The 25,110-nt window shown below is 38.4% G+C and overlaps 1 protein-coding gene across 3 annotated transcripts in view; it reads right to left on the bottom strand.

Annotated features, from left to right (window-relative positions):
• BMP2K (BMP2 inducible kinase) overlaps positions 1 to 25,110 on the bottom strand; it is a 66,980-nt gene that overhangs the window by 22,229 nt on the left and 19,641 nt on the right. For all 3 annotated transcript variants that reach the window (XM_069778840.1, XM_069778823.1, XM_069778832.1), the window contains exons 2-14: positions 18,785 to 18,903; positions 17,349 to 17,454; positions 15,501 to 15,643; positions 15,081 to 15,202; positions 14,003 to 14,084; positions 13,227 to 13,359; positions 10,549 to 10,652; positions 8,332 to 8,411; positions 6,528 to 6,688; positions 5,024 to 5,202; positions 3,920 to 4,015; positions 2,969 to 3,156; positions 759 to 916 (exon numbers count right to left, since the gene is read on the bottom strand). In XM_069778840.1, the coding sequence (XP_069634941.1) occupies positions 759 to 916; positions 2,969 to 3,156; positions 3,920 to 4,015; positions 5,024 to 5,202; positions 6,528 to 6,688; positions 8,332 to 8,411; positions 10,549 to 10,652; positions 13,227 to 13,359; positions 14,003 to 14,084; positions 15,081 to 15,202; positions 15,501 to 15,643; positions 17,349 to 17,454; positions 18,785 to 18,903 (1,671 nt within the window). The remainder of the gene's footprint in view (positions 1 to 758; positions 917 to 2,968; positions 3,157 to 3,919; positions 4,016 to 5,023; positions 5,203 to 6,527; positions 6,689 to 8,331; positions 8,412 to 10,548; positions 10,653 to 13,226; positions 13,360 to 14,002; positions 14,085 to 15,080; positions 15,203 to 15,500; positions 15,644 to 17,348; positions 17,455 to 18,784; positions 18,904 to 25,110) is intronic.

The following is a 25,110-nucleotide window of genomic DNA, read 5'->3' as shown; positions in this document are numbered from 1 at the left end:
GAAATTCAACTTCACTGCATTTTTAATTGCAAGGAACTTGCTGATAGTCAGCCAAAGTATATACAATCTGTTTTTTGACATTGTCACATCTTACAAGTCTCACTAATAAATCTGATCTTGACAAAACCAGTTTCAGGAAGAGCGTCTAATGGGTATGTGTTAAGCAATTAAGAGAAGTAAGTAATTCCAAGTAAAAACCATTGAGATAACTGACTTCAAGACAAAAGTTTATTCAACTATTGCGATATCAGAACAATAAAGCAGCCCTTACATGTAGCCATTCATCAAAAAGGACATTACAAAACATTAACATAATGTAATAGATAAATTTTCTTTCAGGCATTTTCAAAGGACTTATCAGACCCACAGAATCTTCTGCTCTGGTGTGCAAGAAAAAAAGCTGGAAAGGAACGAAGCAAGCAGCCCAAGTTTTCATCCTATCTGACAACATACCTCTGCTGTTCAGAGCTTCTTGACAATCAAGGTGACACAAGCAGTATTTGAGAGCTAAGATCTTAGCACTTCTACAGTATTTAAGCCAGTAACTACCAATTTCAGACAGTGAATTCCTATTGCACATATTTTCAAAGACAGAAAGGAAAGAAAGACGACAGGCCCGACTGTGCCCTCAAATGCTCAGAAAGAATTTTCCATATGCAGACTGCACGGCCCTTTGACAAGACAGGTGTTGGAAATGCTGAGCAACTACAGAGCCCTTATTTACTGTGAAGCAAGATAAGCCTTCAAGCGTCCCTTACTTGATCTTAGCAGGTCAAATTCTCTGTCCAGCAGCTCCTCCTCTGTCAACTTGGAAAAATTGTCCTCTCCAAATGGGTTCCAGCCTGACATATCAGGTGGGTTATTGATGCTCTGCTTTGGGTAACTGGCAATTGCTTCAGCATCAGGAATACCTGACCTGTAAAGTCAGTTCATGGAAGCAAACAAAGAGAAACGTTACAGGATTGTTTATCAGGGTGAAATTCTACGACATGTTTCATTATGCCAAAATAGTACGTATGAGTAACACACGTGTGTTAACAGCTTGTCCCAAAAGCATTTGAAAACTAATTCAAGGGACAACAGATCACTTAAAATATGTGGTTTGCTTGCATAGATGCAATACTCAGACTTTCTTTTTGAACTTATGCATTGTAGCCAAAGCACAGAATCCTTCATCAAGGTGACATGCAAGGGCAAAATCTGTATTTCACCTGTGAGCATTTTTGTATTGTCATAGGAGACTGCCTATTTTTCCTCAAAAAAAAAAAATGCCTACCAAGTATGTTTGAAGTTTTCATCTATTCTTTGTTTTCAAATTATTTTTTCGTGGCAGACACATTAAGTGTCTTTGAATCCTACATCCACCCAACTAGTACAATTAACTTAACCAGCTGACATCACAGCTTCTGCTTGTTTTACACAGATAAGGAAACCTTTGACCAGATGCCTTTTTCCTTTCATACATGTTTTCCCATATTATGCCTACCGCTTCTCTGTTTGCCTGAAGCACCCTAGAAAAGGGGCAATTCGCCAGTTACCGCATGCTAAATGGTTCTGAACCTCTCTATGTCTAGCCAGGCTCTGCAGGCCACTCCTGCAGCCCAGCTCCACGTGCAACTGTCTCTTCAAGACAAGAGAAAGGGGAAGGGGCTCCTTCCTGTCAGCTTAGGTACTGCCATCCCACTCGACTACTGGCTCTTTCTACTGAGAGAAGGACAACATGCAATACAATACAACGCATTTAGTGTGTCAAGGGAAAAGAAACTCAACACCCCTTCCTTTAATACAAGGAGTCATATTTTTTGTTTACCAGATCAACCTTATGCATTGCCAACCACTGCTAACCTGCGGTCATTGACTTTAAGCTAAACAGCAGGATCAAAATCTTCAGCCAAACACACAGAAGAGAAACTGGAAATACACATATTTACTTCCAGACTGGAATGACTCCTCTCAGAAATTATTTGTGACAAAAGTATTCCAGCAATAGACCTAACCGAAGTACAGCTGGTAGTTGTCATATAGAAGCACAGAAATGCAGGACAACACTCTCTGCTAGGGATTAGACTATCTAATTGGCAAGATGAAGCCACACTGGTCACAGTGATATATCTTATTACACCAATTCAGCCTACAGCAGGAAAATATTTTGCCTTTGACTCTTTCAACACACTGTAACCTAGAAGAGACTAGGAATGACAGCAGCACCTGAAACATGGAAGTCATGCTATTAACTGAAAGCCTGTGTCAAGACTGACTGCACTGTTGCCACAACTGCAAAGGACTTCTCTTTCAATATAGTATAGTAGAAACCTATATAAATATATAACGTAGTTCAAAACATTATTGAAACTGGACAAATCTGTGATTTACTACTTTTTTTTAAATCAGAAGAGGAAGGGTTTTTTATTTCACCCACTGTATTTTGTAAGAATTCACGGGAAAGTCATTATTTATTACACTATATTAAGCAAGGGTCAGTCCGCAGGCCCCTCCAAAGCGGACAAATGGCTCACGACATGTACTCCATCATATAACACACTTAAGTCAGACCACTGATCAATAGACACAAGAGTTAGAAGCCCTAGCAAATAAATGCCAACTATAAAGCCTCTCTTAAAAAGAGTGTTTGAGATAACTTTCACACGCACATAACCTCATTCAACCCAGGCAACTGACCATCCTAAGCAAAGTGGTTAGCAGTCAGTTCCTAGAATAAATCCATGAACAAGAATAAGTGGAAGACAAGCCCTTTAGGAACTTGTATCACACTCATCTGTTAACAAATTAAGTGTCCCACCGTCCTCCCAAAATACCCTTTACACTAAACAGCAACTATCCAACTGCTTTAAGTAATACATTACTATTGAAGTAAGTAATTTATGAGGAAAATACTCAGCAGCGCTCATGACAACTAGGAATGTAAGCAGTAAGTAACCCTTGGGTACACCTGTGTCAGAATACTTGCCTGCTTGCAGGGTACGGAGAATCTGCCACTGTTCCAGCACGCACTGGAAGCGACCCAGGGTAGGAGATTAAGGCTGGTGAGAAGTCTTGTGGAGAGGTGATATATTCAGGAGACTGCGCCTGTTGCGACCGCTGTTGCTGCTGAGCAAGCATCTGCTGCTGTAGGAGAGCCTGCTGATATTGCTGCACCTAAGTAAGATAATGATCATGTTACTACAATTTACATGGGCCAGTAAGAATCTCTTCTGCTAAGCAACGATACCAGCCTTGCAGCCAAATGCACTAAGCACCACCACCACACTCCGGAAAAGCTTGGTAGCCTCAGCAGAAGCAAAAGCCAGACCCGTTCATTGTACGGGTGAGAATAAACTGCCCTAACAGGTCATTGATATCGTTTTCCTCTTCCAACGTATTACCACTTAATTTTTCGTAATCGTAGCATCCTAAGTATATGCTACTGCAGCACTAAGAAGTTAGTTTTCTTCATACCCCATTCTTAAATATTAATAATCAAAATGTCAGGACAATTTCTCCTGACTTTCAAAAATAGATTCTGCCAGTTACCTTTCTCGCTTTTAAGGTCAGAATTTGATGCCACCATGTCTTCTATCACTTCGTAGAATAATACACATTTGTTGCTGTGGTCACTACTGGAAACCTTAAGCACCAAGTATGTTTCAAGTTAGTATATACCTATTTAATGAAGTTGAGGATATATCCTATCTGATTAGTAGAGAACTGCAACTCCAGATAAATTTTTGCAATCAAGTTTGGGTTAACTTTTTTTTTTCCCAACTGAGTATCATTTTAGATGCTCAACTTCCACCATTTGGCACATCCACAGCTCATTACAACTACTCACAAACTTCCCTTACTGCATCTTCACAATAGACTTACAAACACAGCACATTATTTTAAAGACAGTACCATCCACCTTGCATTCCTGACATACCATAGCAGGATACTGAGATTGGGAAGGTTGCTGCTGGTACACAGACTGCATCAACAGCTGCTGTTGGACCATCTGCTGGTGCATTGCCTGTTGATACTGTAGTTGAAAAGAAGAAAACAGCTTTAAGTAGTCATGATCCCCCCCTTTAGCAATATCCAGGTATTTAGAAGAAGCGTCAATTAAAGTAACACTTTTGTGACTTAACAGCATTTTTCAGTTAAGACATCACATAACCAAGAATCAGCTAGCAATTCATTCACTGCATTTTAATGACTCTGTGTTTGGAAGCTTGTGCTCCCCCCCCCCCCCAATTAATACCAGCCCATTTAACAAAAAATTAGACTACATATTCAGCACTGCCTTTTCTAGTGCAGGCCCGTTAACATCCCAACTTCTGCCATTTTCACCAGTGCTGAGCCCCTTTGGAAACTAATTCAGCTGTGCTTTAAAGAATAACATGTCTCAACATGGAAAAGAAAGAGTAATCGCAATAGGTGTCTTGGACAAGATCTCAAAGTTCTTCTCTGACCTAGGTAGTACTCTTCTGTTATTTTTACAGTTATTTATGCTACGCAACTTAAGCAATTATACTTGAGGGTATCCAAGCTGAACAGTGTTAAACTACATGGTATCCATGAAAAATCTAGACATACAGAACAACAACAACAAGGAAGCTCTTCACTGACCAGGGGAATTTCAAGAAAGCAAAAACTGCAAAAATCCTACTCAGATGGTGTATGTACAACCATCTAGTGCAAGCTTAGCATTGTCACCCAGATAAGTCCTAACGTTTATCTCAAGTACATTTACACATACACAAAACCTTTATTTGGGCCACACAGTGATGATTCAAAGCAAGCTGGGATTCAGGGTCTAACTGCAAAAACAAGACAGCACAAAGAAAGCAGGTTTCTAGGATAAGCATTACAGTGCCTATGAAGAGACAAATCAAAGGTAAAAGGAAGGGGCAGGAGCCACGATCCCTTTCTCTCTCCTAGCAGGAAAAAAGCAGGCCACAACAGCAGAAATCTTAACACATGATTCAAAGTGTTATTAACAAGCATAATATGCCACTTAAACTTGTCTAACATATTTGACTCATACCTGCTGAATGTAAGCATCCTGTATTGTAGGTTGCTGCTGCTGGTGATGTAAATGGTGTAGCTGCTGTAGCCTCCAGTCGCCCTGCTGCAGCTGCTGGAGAACTCTGTTCTGCTGCGGGGGGTGCTGGTTGGTCCCTTGGGACTGTAAGATTTCTTGTCCGTTCCCTGGTCGCATGGTTCCTGTGATATTCAGGCAACACCACTGACATACTGATATCTAAAGTTTAGCTAGAGACCTCCCTGGCAGTGAACCTCTTTAGCGCTTCATGGTGAAACAGTTTATAAGCTTCCCTTCCCCGTCTGACAACTGGTAGATACTAACTTCACTTCTCCTCTCAATGCACAATTTCCACTTACAAGATGCGGGAAGCTTACTTTGGTCGCACGACAGAGGAAGCTGGGTTCAAGACTTCTGCTTTACTGACACTTAAGTTGTATCAAAGCATACAATTTTGTATGCATACTTCCCCCCCCCCCCCCCCCCCCCCTTAAGGGAACTATTGGCTTACTGGTCAAATTCCCTTAAACAGAACACCTGATTAATTTTGTCTTTCAAGTGTTTTTCTAGCCTTTTAAGTAAGCAGTTACTAACATAAATCAACATCTCTTGCATGCTGTATTTATATTCTGAAGTGCCCAGGAATCATGTGTTACTTATCATAACAGGCAAAGCTTTCCAAGTTGGATATTATTTGGATCCTGTCTAGTAAAAGTTGTTTACACCTGGGAAACACATTCTCAGTGCCTTTTAATTGGAGGCTTTGCCAAGATCGTCCCTGAAGCTACTCTTCCTGACTGTAATAGACACATAAGATCACAAAGAGCAACTAGGAAAGCTTACAAGATACAAATGAAAATTATTTAGCTGAAATATTTATCAGAACCATAACTCTTTTTGAATGAGACAACAAAAAAACCTCACAAAGGATTTATTTAAAACCCATTTCACTCAATTGAATCTCCCTCAATTACTCCTCTGTTGCCCTCTATTGCACCCACAGTGCCATGTGAAATGCATCGGTCAACCATTAGAGAAGTGAAGTTTTTACATGGTTACAGCCCACAAATAATACCAACATATTGTTGATATCTCTTGACTTATTGAGGCAGAGGGAAAATATTTTTCCTACTACAACGAAAGCAGTTTGTTACAGAAGAGCTCAATGCTTTCCATGACTTATTTGAAAATAAAAACTAAGCACGAGCTTCTCTCAAACAGACCACAGTGGGGAAGTTAGTTCAATATCAGTGTTAAGCACAAAGAAAAAAATACCTTCACATCTCAACAATTTGCATTTAGTTTTTGTGGCACCTACTGAAACTTTTTACTTGCACGTTCAGAGTCTATCGGAAAGGATGAAGATTTGGGTTTTGGCATATAAAAAGCTAACAGATGAATGGAGTTTTAAATGTTATCCCTACTAGAGCAAAAAAGAAAAAAAAAACCCACCCCCAAAATTCATTCTTCGTTTATTTTAGTCCATCCTTTTACTCTCTTCAGTTACCTTTTTGCCCACGATTACCAAATTCACCAGGAACTTGTACTTTGACTGGAGTTACTGAGCTCTGGATCGTCAGCACACTAGAAGTGGCAGTGCTTGAATTGGCCTTTGGTCTTTGTCGCGGTGCAATTGAGGTTTCTGTTGGTCCAACAGTATCTGTTATTCTGAAACGGCAAGTTTTCCCATGGAAGAAACTTGATAAAAAAAGACTGTTTCTTCTTCAAATTAGACACAGTATTATTTCTTAACAGCTCAATTATGTCTTACCCATGTGCCGCTCTACTTCTGAATTGGATTTTAATACTTTGAAATTTGCTTCCTAAAATTCCACTCGCCACCCATTGCAGCCATAGAATATACAACCGCTGCAGAACAGCATTAAGAAGGAGCTATGCAATGGACTTATTACCAAGGAGACCGTTTCCTCTGTATAACCTTTCCTCAGTTCACACTAGCGAGTGAAAGTTATGTCCAGCGCTTGAGTCGGCAATCCTATGACTAGAGATATGACTACTTCTCATACATACAGGAAATAAGGTTAAGAAAAATCTCTGCTGTTAAGTTCACTCATTTCTACCTTTTGTTAAGAGATTTAACCTCCAGCAGTTTAAACACTCAAACTGCTCAAAATATTGGCATCTCCCCTGAAGCACTTCAGAGCTGTGTAACAGGCCACCAGGGTAATAAAGATGTTCAAAACCAAAGTACTTTTGAGCTTTAATCCCATTAACGGGTCATAGTAAATGCATTTTTTGAAACTGTCCAACTGCTTAAAAACACTAATTCAACATCTGAGCTCCAGTAGTTAACACCCCATATTAGTTCCTAACACATTGTATCAAGACATCATCTGCCTTAACCTGCTGTAACTGAGGGCCATCAAGAAAACATTATTTAGGAAGAACTATAAATCTTCCTACTATCATCTAGCAGATTTAGTTGGGAGTTTAAAACATTTTTCCACAGATACTCTGTGCTTGCCCTTCATCGTACATTACCAACTGTCAACAGAGCCAGAAAACAACCACATCCAGACTACAACATTACCTTAAAATGGCAGAGACACATCTACAAATCTCAAACACAGCTAAGATGAGCCCATTCCTTTGCTTCTCATTTACAACAGGCTAATGAAGTCAGAGTTGAAATAGAGATGATAATTGTAGCTGAATATAAAAGTACTTAGGTCGTACTTGTTGGTACATTCAAAACTCAAACAACTTCCATTAACAAGGAATGGAAGTATAAAGGATTCTTCCAGCATTAGCATTCAGTGTACACCATATACCGCAGCAGAAGTAAAAAGCATGAACAGGAATTCCTGAGGTTTTAATCTTGTTCTTATTAACAAGTACAGAAAAAGGACTATTTTGGTATAAAAATAGGAATTTTTGAAAGAATTACCTTCATCAATCAGATTTGATTTGCACATTTAAATGAAACTCTGCATAACAGTTTAACTGTACCATATTATCCTCACCTGCCACTAAAATCTTTTATTTCAAAATTCACTTAACATACTAAGAGAAAATAAAGCAGACCAGAAACAGACTGCCAGCTCTTACTTATTCCACCACCAAACACACTCTCATTTTCTCTCCATGGATTCTCAATACAATAAAAAAAGCAATGCAGTGGAATCCAAAGAGAGACTTGAAGGTGTTAGAATTCCAGTTTATCTTTTGTAATGACCTCTGCTACTAAAATAATTTTTCATTTATCAACAAGCACATGAAAACAGGCCTTAGACAAACAGGTAGCCTAACAATATTAGGAAAAAAAAAAACTAACCACATGCGCTTCTCACCTTGCTTTTATTTGGCTTTTTCTAGCAGCTGCCTCACTAGCTGTCATGGGTTCAGGAAGAGTTGAAGGGACAGGAGAATTCTTGGGAAAAATAAATTTGCATAAATTAAAAAAATGAAATCCTGAAAGAAAAAAATCATTATATATTGAAGAGGAATACTTGGGTTCAAGTTCTTTCATGTTACATGCAGAACTCACTCACACAGCTGTAGATTAAAGGTGTTTTAATTTAACAGTATGTCTGTGTTCTCTTACCTGCTGCGAAAGTAAAACAAACACATTACTGATGTTTTATCAGCTACTTCACTTCTTTCACACACTACCAGCTATCAACAATAACACGTCCCCAAATGTTTTCTCGTAACTAAACAACTTACTTTAGTCTCAAGTTTAAGAGCTAAAACAAAGCCTAACATTTAGATTAAACAGTAGTTTTTTAGCCCACTCAGCTCTTCTACCTCAACACAAATTGCACAAAACCATGCAGCATCTAAGCTTCTATGGTCCTTTAACTCATCCCCTTCTCAATCAAATTCCTGAATGAATTACTTTTCACCTAAACCACCTTTAACCAAGGAAAATGGCAATTTTGGGGCATGGAGGAAGAATATTATCTCTAATTACGCACACACTACCACCTTATGTAAAGGACTCAAATCTAAAACTGGTCACAAATAGCAGAGACCGAGTTAATTATCAAATACTGCTTCTGAAGGGTACCATCAGTACTGGATTTAGTCAACAGTCTAGTAAAGAGACAGGCAGGCGTATTTCTGACTTTCCCTTGAAAAGAAAACAAGCTGCTGTTTAAGACAGGATACTGCAATCAGCCAGCCTCTCTTCTAACCTGTAACGGTTGTTCTTACATTCTCACAAAACTTCAAGGGGGAGGGTCGGAGTGTCCACGTGCACATTTCTGTGCTACTGCTCTTTTAAGGCAGCCATGAGTGCTAGAGGGGCAAGCACTAACAATGGAAATCAGCAGAAACCAGGGCATAGACTGCTACTCTTACAGCTGGTTTAGCACCCCAGTGGAAAAAACACACCAAACAGCTTGCTTCACTTTGCAAGAATACTCCAGGTACTTTCACTTTCCTATGTCTATCAGAGGGCAAAGGGCCAAGTAAGCAGGCAATTCCTCTCTGCAGGGGAAAAATAAAAAAGTCCAAGTAACAGACATATACTCAAGTTACTTGAGTGAAGTGATACTACTCCTCAAATGAGTAACGTAGTAAAGTCTCAAATTATGTTACGTCAAGACAGGCTCATATTTAAGGATAAATTGAGGAAGAGTACAGTTTTCGCACCTCCTATTCACGTGCTGCAACAGCATAACGCAAAACCATTCAAACCACGTGAAATTCAGCCTTTGCCTACAAACATTAAGTACTTAAAAGATTTTCAGGTTTTTAACTTAAGTTTCCAAAAAGCAACCCTCACATTTATCGAGCACTTTCTTCTATAAGAATCAATGATAAAGGAATTCAAAGGGATCTCCGCAAGTTCACTTTTCTGCCTCTGAAGGCAGACCTTACTACAGTTGACATTTGTTCCAAAAAGAATTTTGAGATGGATTTTTCCTGATACCTCTTGAGAATCACTTTATAATACTGAACATCATTGATGTGCCCTCAAATTCCATTGCACAGTAATTAGATCTGTGAGTGAGATGATCTTTGAGAGAAAGCTCAGACTTTCAAAGAAAGTTCAAACTCACATGGAAAATAAGGATAGGAATACAGGCTAACCAAGGCACTATTCTGTTCGCCTTCCAGTTCACCGTAGTCCTTCCAATGGATTAACGTAACGGCTAAGGATGATTAAGAACAAGAGTTTATCCAGAACAAACAAAAAAAAGCTCTTGACGCTACAGTTACAACATTAAACCTTCTTTGGCCAACAAGTTTAAGTTCTGTAGTATATTTCGTATTAATTGTGTGAGACAAGAGATTAGTAATGGTTAAAACATTGTCAGGTATTGGTGCAGTATCAATATAATTCATGAAGCTATGCCCTCAAAACTTAAAAATATTTTGTTTAGGTAGCTAATATTGCAAGTACACAATATCAGCTCTAAGCATACTCTGCTCTATGTTTTATAATCTAGGAACAAGGTTTACGATGGAATTGAAATAATATTTCCAGCTAATTTGATAGACTTCTCTCAATGCCACCTACGAAACACACTGAAGAAAGAAAAAAATTAAAGATTACTTACATTAATGTTAGACACTGGACAATCCTTTTTGGCAAATTTAAAGGCAAAGAAAGATACTTGAAAGATATCGGGTCTCTGTTCTTGATCTGGTTCAAGCATATATCCTGCAAAAATTGTTAAGACCAAATTATCACTGTTGGATATCAAAAAGCCTGTTGAGATAGCATGCTACCATCAAGAAGAAATTCAGCAGCTCTGCCGAATGACCTTACCCCAGAGTCAGTTTTATTGTTATATTGGTTTTGGGGTGTGGTTTTTTAGTACTTTTTGTCAAGTCAAATAGTTCCCATGGTCAAACACAATTCGAGAATACGTATGCTGTTTGATATTTTGACACTCAGTTGTGGAAAGGGTAGCTAAACTGAAGTAATAATTAATAGCTTCAGAGGGAAACAACAGAAAACCAACTCACAGTCCTAGAATTTTCTAGGGTTAATAGAAAATTCAATGTAGCTAACAGAAGATCCACAGCTACATCTAACTGTATCAGGCTAAGGTTCTACATCATATTTTGTCTTGCAGGTTTAGTTGGCCTTGCATGCTTTTGTATATTTAAGAAAAATATAGTTCCACAGATAAAAGGACTTTCTCCTGACAAGACACAGAATTTCACATGTCCTCCCCAAACATTAGCTTCCCAAATTACAAGGTGTGCTGTTTTTCAAGCAAATCGAAGTTACTGTGTACTGTTTACTATACGATACTGAGTACACAATCAGGAAATCTTGCCTAAAAGACCCAAGAACCCAAATAAACAGCGAAAGATATTTTCTAAGCAAGTTAACCCCCTAACAATACGTTGAGCTACAAAGAAAATGAACAACCTACAAAAACTTAACTTCTCAGTTTTGATGAGAAACTTGAGCTACATTTCCAAAACTGTTCAGTAGTACAGCCAACCTTAAACAAGATTTTGTAAAAAATCTTGAAGTAATTAAAAAAAACTGTATCATTTTAGACAAATATTACAATTTTACTTAAAGCCATTAATTCATGGCCACTACAGTTCACAGCAAGTTTTATTTTTAATGGGTTTTACAAAGTAAAGCAGATTTACACTTGCAACGATGGCACCATTAAGTGGAAACAGAACGCTTATCACAAAGTGACTCCTGCCACTTGATTCTGATATCTTAGATATATGAAGTAGAGAATGTTTAGCCTGTCGCTCCCCACTCGCCACCTTGTAGAAGAGCTGATATGAAGCCAGAAGTCCCTGACATACTTTTTATGACCAACTGCAGCTTTTTTGGCTTTCGTTCCAAATCGAAAGAAGGAAAGTTTACATTACGAGATTCTTCCCCACCCACATATATTCCATGCCAGCAATGCTCATCTTGGCACAGCACTTCATGAACCTTAATAAATCAGCCCTCATACTTACAAGATGACAGGATTAAAACCTGTAGTCTTCCAAAAGTAGCATTGTGACACAGAGAAAAGTACTTCAAGACTTGAAAATTCATCTCATTTTGCCAGTTATTAAGTATTTGTAGAAGGTAAATGCTTACCATGGTAACCACTATTTCTTTATTATTAATGTGCTGAAAAAAGTGGTTTGGATTTAGTATTTCCTATAATATAAAAGCACAAACTATGTGGTCAACACATTCGTAACTCAGAAATAAATTTCAAGAGCTCCTATTCAAACTTTCTCAATTTCTCATATTCTGTCAGTTCCACTCCTCCAAGTTTAACTGCTCAAAGTTCAAAATAAAGACCAGTGAAAATACTCACTATTATTGTAAATATTCAATCCTGTATCTCTCTACATGGATAACAGATCAATTGACCTTGTTGTTGTCCTAAATTTTCCTTCACACTCTTTGAGCTTTGAAGCTTTTGCCAGAGTTCATGTCCAACACTTAGGGTTGCATAAACTTCATCAGATTTTTCTTCTGTTATAAATCATGAAACTACAATAAAAGTACCCCCAGTGCAACTCATCTCAATACATGTAAGTTTCTACACTAAACTTGCACTTCAAGTTCATCTAAGCACAACTGTCTAACTTGGACAGATAATGCTATTAACTGTCTGATGTTCCATAGAAAATACACACTTAAGTGCAAAAAGGAACTATGAGTAAATTAAGAGCTTCTCTTCATTCCCATTATCCCTTCGTGGTTTCCCACTACCTAATAAAAAAAAACCAAAAGTCATCCACGCCTCCCAAAGAAACCAAAAAATTCTTTTAATTTCAGCAAAGCTCTTCTGAGTTGAGAAGTACAACTTAATCTGGCAGGTCTCTGCACCATTTTATTCTGTTTCAATTCTGAAGTTATCAACTCATCCACTAAATGCCCAGAATACAATAGCCAATTTTAACACGTCAGCTGTGCAGGAGAAAGACTTGTTCGTACTTCATTCACCTGGCACACATTAAGTGCCATTTCAGAGAAGTTTCCTCTAGGTATCTGAAATTCCCCTCTAGGCCAGCACCTCCATTCTGTACCCTGTGGCACAGTCCTCCGTTGAGCAAACCGATACGCAAGCCTCCTTTCAAGGGCAAGTACAGGAGTTACAAGACAAATAGTAGCCAAGAGCAACTCCCACTGTTCACTGAACAACCCAGCCAGTCTGCATCAACCATCCAAGCCACTCGCCTCCATTAGCAGGATCTTCTGTTTTATTTGATTTATGAAGCAAAAGAATTGCCATGCTGCCCAGATACTTACTTATCAAACAGTGTATACTATGAGAGTATCGGGAATTGTCTGGAATGGTAAAGCTTCCATCGCAAATAGCAACTTGACTTTCTCCAAAGGGAAGCGAGAAGAAACAAAGTTTATACAGCAAGCAGCCAAGTGCCTGTAAAAAACAAATACAGGCACCATAAAGGGTTGAGAGTAAGGCTTTTTGCACAATAAAGCAGCACCAACAAGAAACAAATTGCACCCTAGCTACAGCTGAAGCTTACACTGTTATGTAGAAGCTACATTATGAAACACTTTATTCATGTGACAAGCTGATACATCAAGCAGCTCTAAAAAGGCTTTCTTTCCCACTGAATCCTATGTTCAACAACGAAGTACCAGAATTAGAGCATAACCCAAGAGCTGCACTAACATTGTCATATTACCCAGAGATACCAGTAGCATTTCTGCTGAATTTAGTCTTTATTTAGTTCACTGCACACCACCTAATAAAAACACCTTTCCCTATCATGCTGCCAACAGGTTTCCACGAGAAATCACTGGTGACTATGAAGCAGCAACCTGAGTGACAAGAAGGAAAACATTTCTAAATCATGTCCCCCTTAACTCAAAATGATCATCAGACATCGAATTTATTTTATTTACAGAAGACATAACTACCAAAGATACCTCTACTATATTCTACGTTGTATAGCTGCACGATATATTTCACTTCCAGATAATTAGTTTTTCAAATAGCCAATGCTGCTTTTAACTTCCCCCCACATCTCTTAATTAGTACCTAATTTTTTGCTTACCCAGATATCTGCCTTGGTAGTAATTGGTTTTCCGCCATAAAGATTGATCATTTCAGGAGCTCTGTACGATAGTGTTGTATACCTAGCAGTATATAATTAAAAGAGAACATCGATGAAAAGCGTGCCTCGGAACTAAAGGAGTGTTTTCCTGCATCTGCCACACGCACATCATTCACACCCAAGTTTCAGATATGCACCTGGAACTGTCGTACACAATCCAAGTCATTTATTGCATTTACAGCATCACACAGAATATTTGGAGTAGCAACATAAAATTATCATATGCAAGAATAAATATTTAAGTCAGCTAAAACCTGCTTTTAATGGTATTTCCCCAGCACATATACTTCTGCAAGAGTCACTCTGCTTAAGTACTGCCATAACCAGTCATTTGAACGATGTAGTGTAAGAGTATTACCTATCACATAATGAAACAAAGAATGCAGACTTCAAAAAAAACTAACATCTCAAAGTAATTACTAAACTGGTAGTCAAAGCATTTTTAACAGCTGGGAAAAAAACCCATATCACTTCATAACTTGAGAACAAATAGCCTGTATTTATTCCTCTGCAGTAGTTAGCCTCAAGGGGCAAAACCGAACTAACACATTTTCAAAAGTGCGTCTGTAATAAAAGTTCAAATATTTTTCTGATCAGTCTTAGAAGAATCAACATCGACCTTACTTTATAAATAAGACTGTAAGTAAATCCATTCCAATGCTTATTAACATCAGTTCTTTTTCTTTCATACAATTAGCTGTATTAAAATAGCACAAATTTAAAATATCAAACTCCTAAAATGGCCAGTAGTAGCCAGACAAATATTTTTGAACCATTTAATTTCAGAACAGCATGCTTTTTTCCAACACTTTTATTCTTGAGTATCAGTTTCGCAAAAACAATCTGTGCATAAATGGAAGAAGTCTATGTTACCAAATAGTTCCCATGTTTTACTATATTTATGTCAACATTCGTTTAAGTTCAACCACGAAGTTCAATTCATAGTAAGATACATGCACACTGCACAATAATACATGGAGTTTCCTGCTTATGATAGGTCACATAAAAGTGAACTTACTTTTTAATTTCTTCTTCAACCAAGTTAACACCATCTTTTTGAGGATTAAGGTATTTGTTAGTGGCACTGCCAAAATCACAGAGAACATAGCTCCCGCTGTCATTTAACAATATATTCTCCACCTTGAAAGGAAATCAACAAACAGAAACATTAGATGAAAGTAATGGCATTAATTTCAAAGTTTACTGTTACTATGCATTCTCACACACAAACAGGAAAGTTAACAGAAAAATCAATTGACAAACTTGCCATTAGCAATAACTGACATGTTACGGTTTAGTCTCTCTGTTTACAGCTCCACCAACAGCAACTGCTTCCCTAACTACAAGTCAGTCTTACTGAACTATCTCCTGTAGTCTCAATCCTTTTTAAGTAGATCATTATTTTAAACCTCAATGTTTCTTTGTATTAAGTTCATACCTTTAGATCACGGTGAACTATAGGCGTTTTGCACTGATGCAACCGAGCAACAGCTTCACAGGTATCACAAAATATTCTCATTACTTCTGACTCAGTAAAGCCTGTCTGCAGACGCTGATTCATCTGATTCACAACTTGCCCAGCTAAAGAAACAATAACGTAATATTTTATTTTTTTTAGTAATTCCTATCATGTACAAAAGTAAAGACTTATCTATATGCAAGAAGTCCACAAATAACATGCAAGAAAGTTTTCCACAGTCACTGTATTTAAAGAAAACAAACCTGGTTTTCCAAACACGCACTCTTACATCATCCTACATAGAAAAATTACTGTCTCAAATGAAAAAAAGAGTCCCTATGACTGAAACCCATTTGGGACCAATTGTCACAAACACAAAGAAGCATCCATCAGACAAAGATGTTACCTCAAAAGCATGTCTTGCATTTAGATCCATAGCCAAAACCCTGGCAGCCAACCAAGCTTAATTTAATTTGAATTCTAGACACCCTCTCTCTTTGTCTTTCTGGAAGACAAAGGCGGGGGGTAGGGGGTGGGAGGAGGAGGGGAAAGAGCCCAAATCCACCCTTTCAGAAAGACCTCACTTCACCTCTTCACAGGTTTCTTTCTAAGATCAGGAATCATTATTTGCCTGTTTCTTCAAGTAATTTTACCCAGATAATACTAGCTCTTCCTACCACAATGCTCACTTAAGACTAAGAGACTAAGCAAGACTCATTATCTGGAGGGCCTTGGTGAGCGTTCCATCGAAACAAGGGCGCTTTGCAAAAGAAAACCCTAACACTGTCAAGTCATCTGACAGTTGACATCCACATGGCTATTTACCTTTATAATTAAAGAAAGAGTGCTACCAACAGGGAGTCAGAAGTGAACTCCCACAAGGGTACAGAAATTCACCCATACAGCAGGGCAGAGGGCCAAAAATGCAGCCATTAGTTTTCATGTTCTCCTTATTCCCTTTCCTAAAACATACATCAAGAATGTCTTTAGCTCCTGATGGTACAGATTGCACAAGCTGCATCGTTTACTGCTTCTACTGCAAATAAAACCAACATAAACCTCAACTTAAAGTATTCTTCAAGCGTTACAATGGGGTGGGTTTTCTTTCTAGTGCAGAAATACTTAGTTTGTTTCTGTAGCACTCGTTCTTCCATCATCACCTATTTGGGTTAACCACCATCTTGTATTATTAGGTTGGGGTCTAGTCACCCTAAATTTTAGATAAACTTCAAAAGTTAAACTCAATAGCGAGTTTATTCCAATGCATTTGTGAGGTGGGGAAAAAGAATAATCTAGAACTACCTGGTTTTATATATTATTTGAAACAAAGTTACATTATAAAGCAGGACCACAGGACTTTTTTTTTTGGCCAGCATTATCAACACTATACTATGCTCATATATAACCAGTCACCTGTCAGATAACAATATTAAAGATGCTTTACTCTTATCTTGAACAAAAACAGCAGAGGGAGAACAGCAGCAAAAACCTTGCCAATCTTTCCTACCCAATTATGTTCTAGCCACAGTTGATTGGCACAAACAGAAGAGAAGAATTTCACTCTATACCTATACAAATAATTTCCCTGTTTCTGATCATACTTAATTACAAAGCCATGTGAAACTGACTTCTACATTTTCTCAGTGTTCAACAGGTCAGTGCCTAAGTAACAACACAAACAGAAAAGCAAAGAAAATTGGATTCCAGCTGTGATATATGTATGTTAACCTTTTATATTAAGGGAACAATTCCAAGTAAAAATCCCAGGTGATCAATACAAACATTTTCCCTGCATTTACCCTGAAAACCTAAGAGTTTTCTTCTTACCTCGACAGTACTCCATGAGAATGAGTACCTCCCAAACATTATCACTTATGGAGTTAACAGCACAATCCAAATAGCTTACAATATTCTTGTGCCCAGATAACTCTTTCTGGAAAAAAGAAAGAAAATTTACATTACACTTAAGCACAGAAAAATTTAAACAAATAAAAGATAGTACAAGTTTCCAGACAACCATTTAGGATTTCAAGTAAAGTTACCCCCTGCCCCATATCCACCACTCTTGAGAAAGTACCACAAACGCAAAACATAACCTCATCACTGCCAGCTATGTCAGAATGACTGCTATATATCAAACGCAATGCAATTACCATTCAGAAAAGAACATTCACGTGCTTTTTACTGGGCAGTGCAAACACATCCTAACTGCTGCATTCTAAAACAACGTTGTGAACTAGTAATAACTACAGCCTTGATATGCAGGAGATGTAGAACCACCAAGCTACTTGTGCCCACGCTAAGTTAAACTGAAAAACAATCATTCATTTATTAAAAAAGGTAACTGGAAAAAAGCCGCAACTGGTGTAGTCTGAACTATTACAAAGTTTTACAAAGTTATTACACACAAGCAACTGAAGGTGTCTGCAAGGAGGAAACGAAACAACTTGAGCCACTTTAAATCTGGAATTAAGCAATGCTTATTTCCTATCTGACTATACAAGTGTCATCATCTATACTACAGAGTTTCTGCCTATAAGATAACATAAGGTTTACGTTAAAGTACCTCATATATAATTAAACAGGTGCTGCTATGATTAGAACATGTGTAAGCTAGAAGTGTATGGAGATGGAGGTAAATAGTCTTCATAGTTCCTGCTAGAAGGCAATATAACATATTTTCTCTTGCCCAGTCCGCAACTAATTTGATTTTTTTCTTAAGTTTTTTTTTAATTTGTCAAGTAATCATATACCTAAGTGTGCCTGACTAAACCTTCTAATTTCTCCTTATTTGCTAGTCATCTGCTGAAAAACAACAGAAACTCTGATGATGTAGGGGAGTTAAGGTACACACACACCAGTTACCCCAATACTGGACCGCAACTTGGAGAACATGCTTACGACTGCTCAGGACAACAATACTTCTGGAAGCCACCAGCAGCATCATTCAGTTAAGAGAGCTGTGGCACATGGAGGCCTTGAGAACTTAAGGTACCGCTGCACACCTGGAAGAAATTACTTCTGCTTGGCAACCGGATGTACTGACCAAATCGACCACGGTATCAAATCCGCCTTTTATAATTGCTAAGTTATTCATGCACCAACCCTAAACTCGGCATTAGTTGCAGAAACTAACAGTGCAAAATCGGGACTGCAAGGTCAAAAGAAAAGGTGGTCTAGAAGCAATTGTCATTTAAAAGGCATTTGGTGTACGTATATTACAAATGAATACATTCTCCAGTTACAAATAATGACCTTCTTACCATTATGGTGATTTCTCTCTTGCATACGTTGAGATCCGGCACATTATTAACATACATTCGTTTCAGTGCACAACGTATCCCACCATGGGTACGTACCAGAAACACAGTTGAGAAGCCACCTGGAAAAAACAATTACAAGCAAATGAAGCTACTTGAGTTTTTGTATTCCTCTAGCCAACACCACTACACGTTAAGAAATGCATAGGAAAGTCTATGGCAGTCACTGAGTTAAGAGTAACGAACACTTGAAAAGTTACAAAGATTTGCCACCTCAACCCATTTCACATAGGTGAAGTATTCTTGACAAAAGCCTAAGAACGTTACTATTCTGTTACAACATTAAACAAATATATTTGAAACGCATTTTCACATTCAAATATATCTATCAAGCCCAATGCAAAGTCTGTGTATTCAGGTATCAACCCTCAAGTACCTTCAGAGTCATTCAGAAACCTGAACAAAGCCAATGTATTCTCCAGATCTTCACAAATTTCTAAATCCCCTGATACTTGATAAAGGTTATTACTAATTCCCTAAGCCTATATTTTTAAACAGAGAAATTAAAACACTAAAAAAAGATAGTCTTGAGAGATACCGAAGAAGTCATGCAACTTTTCAGCACAGCCTAAAAGACAGATGGAACCTCCCTGCAATCACAGACAGTGCAAGCAATCAACTCTGAAGTAGTGTTTTTATTTGAACCCATACTAACTACCCAGTTAAGAACTAAACATTTTCCCACAACTAGTCCCATCAGGAGCATTCTTAGTCCCAACAGCAGCATGAACTACGAGTCATATACGCTCAAGCCCACCTCCCAGCTTCCCAGGATGAGGTTTTTCTTGTTCTCTTCACTGGTAGAAAAGAATCATGTAGACAAGAATTACACACAGAAGCAAAGTGAAACAGCCTACACTTCCAAACATTCAGGCAAACCCAAGGGAAAAACAACACTCTGCTGTTTTATCTGTCTGTTACCTTTAAGTACTGCTCAAGGCGTCAAGCAGATTACATTAGCATCCCCCAAGGTTCACACACACAGCTTTCCCACAGTTTTAGGCAATCTGCCTCATAGAAGAGCTCACGTAAATCCGTACTTAATTGACTGCTGTCTGATGGTAAGCCAACTATTACCACGGGAACTTTCAACTAGTGCAAAAACTCAGGTATACAATCAGGACAGAAATATGTAAATTAAAACAATTAACTACTCTGATATTCAGGCAGGCAATTGAAATGCACGCATTTCACATTCCCTGATAGAATCTGCAAGCAGCATTTCACATTTCCTGATATAATCTGCAAGCAGCATTTATTAAGCATAATACACCTCATCTGATACAAGTCTCATGTGCTTGAGTAAACGTGCACGTAGTAATTCACAACTGAAGCAGCTAAGTTTTATTAGGAAATTTTCCTGATGATTAAGTATATAATATTTTTTAATTTAATTGCTCATTTAGCCAAATGAAATGCTACACTGTCACAACAGGATTACTGCCAATTTTAATACAAGAGCTGAAATTCTGCAGAATTATTATACTTAACCTAGTTAACGTAACAGGGCATTCCCAAAACATTAACATGACACCCACTCTGAAAGTTATTCAAGCTCTAATGCCAAACTCCAGCTGGGGCTGAAATGATCCTATAGGGCTCCCCTAATACCAGCCTGGGGAATAATACTCATAGCGATGTGCAGACCTTCGGTAGTGGAAGATTTTTTTGTACTATCCTCTCAATAAAAAGAAGCTTTTTTTTTTAAGCACCAATATTTGACCAAAAATGTAAAGCAATACTCAGGTAAAGCGCAAATGTCTAACGATTAGACAACAAAAATAACTTCTTGGTTTTTTAACCAGTTTTGTAGCCATAAAATTCTCTATGACTAGCAGGAAGACAAGAACAAAATGCCGGATTTCAAGTTTCCCTGACAAGGGTTTTTATGTAACCAGAGCAGACGTGACTGGATAAAAACAATCAGTAGAAAGTAGTGAAAAAAATCTAAATTCTCAGACAACTGCTCTTCTTGCCATTAGGTGGCAGTATTAACCAAACTTGAATCCTCAAGAAGACCTAAACGCAGACCTATTCCCCATTTCACCAAAAAGTAAGTATGTGACCTTGAATTGTTTTCCATTAGTAAATATCACCACTATGGAAATCCTTTCATCAAAGAGCCAAGTGGCATAACTCTGAACAAAACTTGAATAAGTATATTACTATTTACAGAAAACCTATTAGTCACCAATGTTCTGGGAATCTTTACTCAGGAAAATCCCAAACCATTAAACTTTAAACTTTTTCAGTCACTTCTGATGTTCAACTTCTCACTGAAAGCACCAAAGCAAGCAATAATCAGTGCTTTAAACATTCATGACAACTCTTCTTAAACATTGCTAAAGGTCAGGGTGGAGAAGGAAGCAAGTACATATGTGGCCTTGTGCTATACAGAAACACTACCGCAAATAATGAGTACTTGCTTTGCCCAGAGACTCAAGATGGCAGACTGAACAGAACTACACTTCCACATGTCCATCAACCTAGGAGCTGGCATTTCACCAACACTTTCAGAAGCTGAAAATTTTTTCTATTATCTCACAGCAGTGAAGACATATACAGTCTTTTCCATAACACAATGCATCCAAAAAATGCTTAAAACAAAACTGTTATAAGCTATGGTCTATAAAAAGATGACAAGGAAGTTCCAGATGTTAAGCCACCCCCTTCTCTACACACTTCTGTTCTTTACCACCCATCACTACAATTCTGCTTGCCGCCTTAAATTCCTGATGTAGTCAAGTGACAACACCCCCACAGCATCCCACAAGTACCTCCCCATCTTCCCACAGACAAGGAATGCCACAACATGCTGCAGTTGGGCCCGAGTCAGGTATGCAGGCACTAATTAACTAGCACATCATCTTCACATACCAGGCAATGAGCAACAGCTTTGCCAACTCTGAGGCCTTTCCATCAAAAAGCAACATAACAACTTTGGGCAGTCTTATTTATCAGAGCACCAAAGTTTACAGTACCTCTGTTGAAAAATTGACAGAAAGGGCAGTGACCAAAATGTAATAACCTAGTAAATTGCACATGCACTCAGCCTGTCAACAGGTTTGGCAATACAATTATATGAACCTCACTCCCCATACGCATTTCAGTGCAGCAAGCCCTTTAGCTTACTTGTCAGTAAATAATTTTAGATACCATCTAAAAATTGCCACCAACATGTTCAAGACAACAGTTCATAAGGCTACTGGGCACATGCAGAGAGCGTAACGTCACAATCCCATTTTTTCTCCCTCGTTCCACATCCTCAAGAGCCAACTCAAATGCAAATTGAGAGGCCGCAAAAAAGCAACTAAGGAAACCACAGGGCCTCTGACACACTCAGCACTCGAGACCTGAATACAGGACTGACTGCAATTCTGAAGGGACTCGTATGCAAAGCAAAAGCACAAAAAAAAGTATCATTTTGCACAAGGACAGCAACACTCCATTTAGCCAGTCTGTATGGGCCCACATTAACTTTGCAAGAACATCCCATAGACTTGCTGCTAAGCGCGAATGGATGAGGCACCACATTGGGGGGGGCCTCACAACCAAGGCTCATTTCTGTTACTCTCAGACCTTGCCACAAAGAGCTAACAGGATGCTATTTTCCCCTTAGAACACACACGTCCTTTTCATTGTGTGCTGTATCATTAGAATCAAGTTATCTCTACTCCCTCTCCCAGATTTAAGACTTTGTACTGGTTTTGGCTGGGATAGCATTGAATATCTTCATAGCAGCTAGTATGGGCTATGTTTTGCATTTGTGCTGCAAATAGTGTTCATAACACAGGGATGTTTTAGTTACTGCTGAGCAGTGCTCACACAGCACCAAGGCCTTTTCTGCTCATCACACCACCCTGCCAGCGAGTAGGTTGGAGGTGTGCAGAAAGTTGGAAGGGGACACGGCTGGGACAGCTGTCCCAAGCTGACCGAAGAGATGTTCCAGACCATACAACATCGTGCTCAGCATAAAAGCTGGGGGAAAAAGGAGGAAGGAGGGACATTGGGAGTTACAGCATTTGTCTTCCCAAGTAACCATTACACATGACAGAGCCCTGTTTTCCTGAAGATGGCTGAACATCCACCAATGGGAAGTAACGAATTAATTCCCTGTTTTGTTTTGCTTGCGCACACAGCTTTTGCTTTACCTATTAAACTGTCTTCATCTCAACCCACAAGTTTTCTCACTTTTGCCCCTTTCAGTTCTCTCTCCCATCCCAGTGGGGGTGAGTGACCAAGTGGCTGTGTGGGGCTTAGCTGTTGTCCAGGGTTAAACCACAAAAGACTTGTAGGAGGTTAATCTCTTATAGTCTTTTATTTCCATCAAACTCATCGGAGACTTAAATACTCAAAAGTTACACAGGACAGTCACATCACACAAGTCACTTTTCCTTTAAATACTTGCTAAAAAGCCTTTCTATAGCATCTACAGTTATATAAGTCAGTAGATACTTAGCAGAATAAAACCCTGAAGCTTTGACAGATAAATTCATTACAAAGCTCAGCAAGTTGAAATTCACACGTCTTTCTTACCTTGAACAGTCATTTTTTTCATCTTTACCATCCACTTCTGGGATCTTATTAACAGGCGAACTAGCAATGTTTCAGTCTTTTGTGGCTTTTTTTGTGGTTTTGTTTTAAAACTAAATTCTACCTCAGCCATATTTTCTAGTCTGGTTTTTTCCTATGCATATTTAAGGTCAACCTTGAAAAATTTCAGGGGCCTCAACATTCTGTTTAAGCTTTACCATGTTACATTCCTGAAACTCCAAGAAGGAAACAATATAGCTGTCAGAACTGAAAACATCCTATTTGCTTACTGAGGAAGAACAAAATAAGGCTGAAGAATCTTCCAGTACCTTTACCATCTTTCAGACTGCTGTTCCGTCAAGACAGACTAGAAGAGTATCAACAAAGATATTCTGAACAAAGTCATGCGTATTTTAGATATAAAGACAAGAAGATTTTTTTAATATACCATTAAAACATATAGAAGCACCAAATGTTGTTCCTCCAACTGGCTAACTACTTAACTATATACTCAAGTCTCAAATAAACAGAACTTCACACGCAGAAGGATTTCATCCATAGAGTAATAAAAAATAACCGCTACCCACACCTGTAAATGCTGAACCAGAAATGGTAGCTACTACAGTCACTCTCACAAAACCAGTAAGGTATAAAAGCTTCCCTACAAATACATTAAAACCTGACTGTTACGGAGAGGTGGCTGAGTTCTAAAATCTGTTTCCATTTTGACACAAATAAATACTCAAAAATAAGTTTTTATAAAGCTAATCGTTATATAAAAGTCTGTTTTCAGATACAGTATTTACATCCAGTTTTCCTGTACATCTCAGAAAAGCTGAAATAAATGAATAGATGTGGTAAACAACATATCCTCTTAGTTCTTATGCACCTATACAATCTGGACAGTTAGATATCTAGTAACTTCCTCAACAACTAAATATAATCTTGAGTTTAAAAAAAACAGTTTGTGAGAAAACTAACCCTTAAGAGATGTAAGCCCGAAAAGGGCCTGTCAGGCCAGCATGACTTCCTCCACTACAGCACAGTTCAGAACTGTCTTTACAGTCATTACGTAAAGGTGGTGTTAATAAAGCTCAATAACCTGAAAGATAGTTAATTTATTTCTCATTTGAAGCCAGTTTGCAAGTTCTGCTCTGTTTCATATGACCTTGGCCAGTGAGATGGCCTTGTACACCTCTCTCCACAAAGCTGCATAAACAGGTTGAAGTGCAAATTATTTTCCAGTGATCCATCTACTCACACACACGCTGCTAACCTTCCCCCCACACACACACCCCTTGGCAATGAGATGGCTATCCATCCACACACTGTTATTCTTTAAATTAACAGATCTGACTTTTTTGCCTTTCAGATAATCTAACATACAACAATCATTTAGGCTCTGAATAAACTTCTGCCTTTAGCAATACTTTCACTGCTATCTTATTCTGCATCCCTTGATGCCTAGATCACTCTGTACACACATCTCCTCTCTGTTAAATCTAAAGCCAGAAGTCATCCAGCTGTCTCAATTATATTCCAAAAATCAGGCTGACCTGCAGCCAGAGACACCCTCCTACCGAAGTTACACACCTCCTGAAATTGCATAACCTTCTGAGCTCTATAGTTTGCCAGCCGAATACACAAGCGTGAACCATTTTACAGGCTACGAATGCACTCCAACAGAATAAGACCAGTCCCTCTCTAAGTAGTAGCATAAATGCCCTGCACATAGG

This window comes from Haliaeetus albicilla, chromosome 1 (assembly GCF_947461875.1).
Source record: "Haliaeetus albicilla chromosome 1, bHalAlb1.1, whole genome shotgun sequence".
Taxonomy (NCBI): Eukaryota; Metazoa; Chordata; class Aves; order Accipitriformes; family Accipitridae; genus Haliaeetus; species Haliaeetus albicilla.
This window is presented reverse-complemented; position numbering and strand designations above follow the sequence as displayed.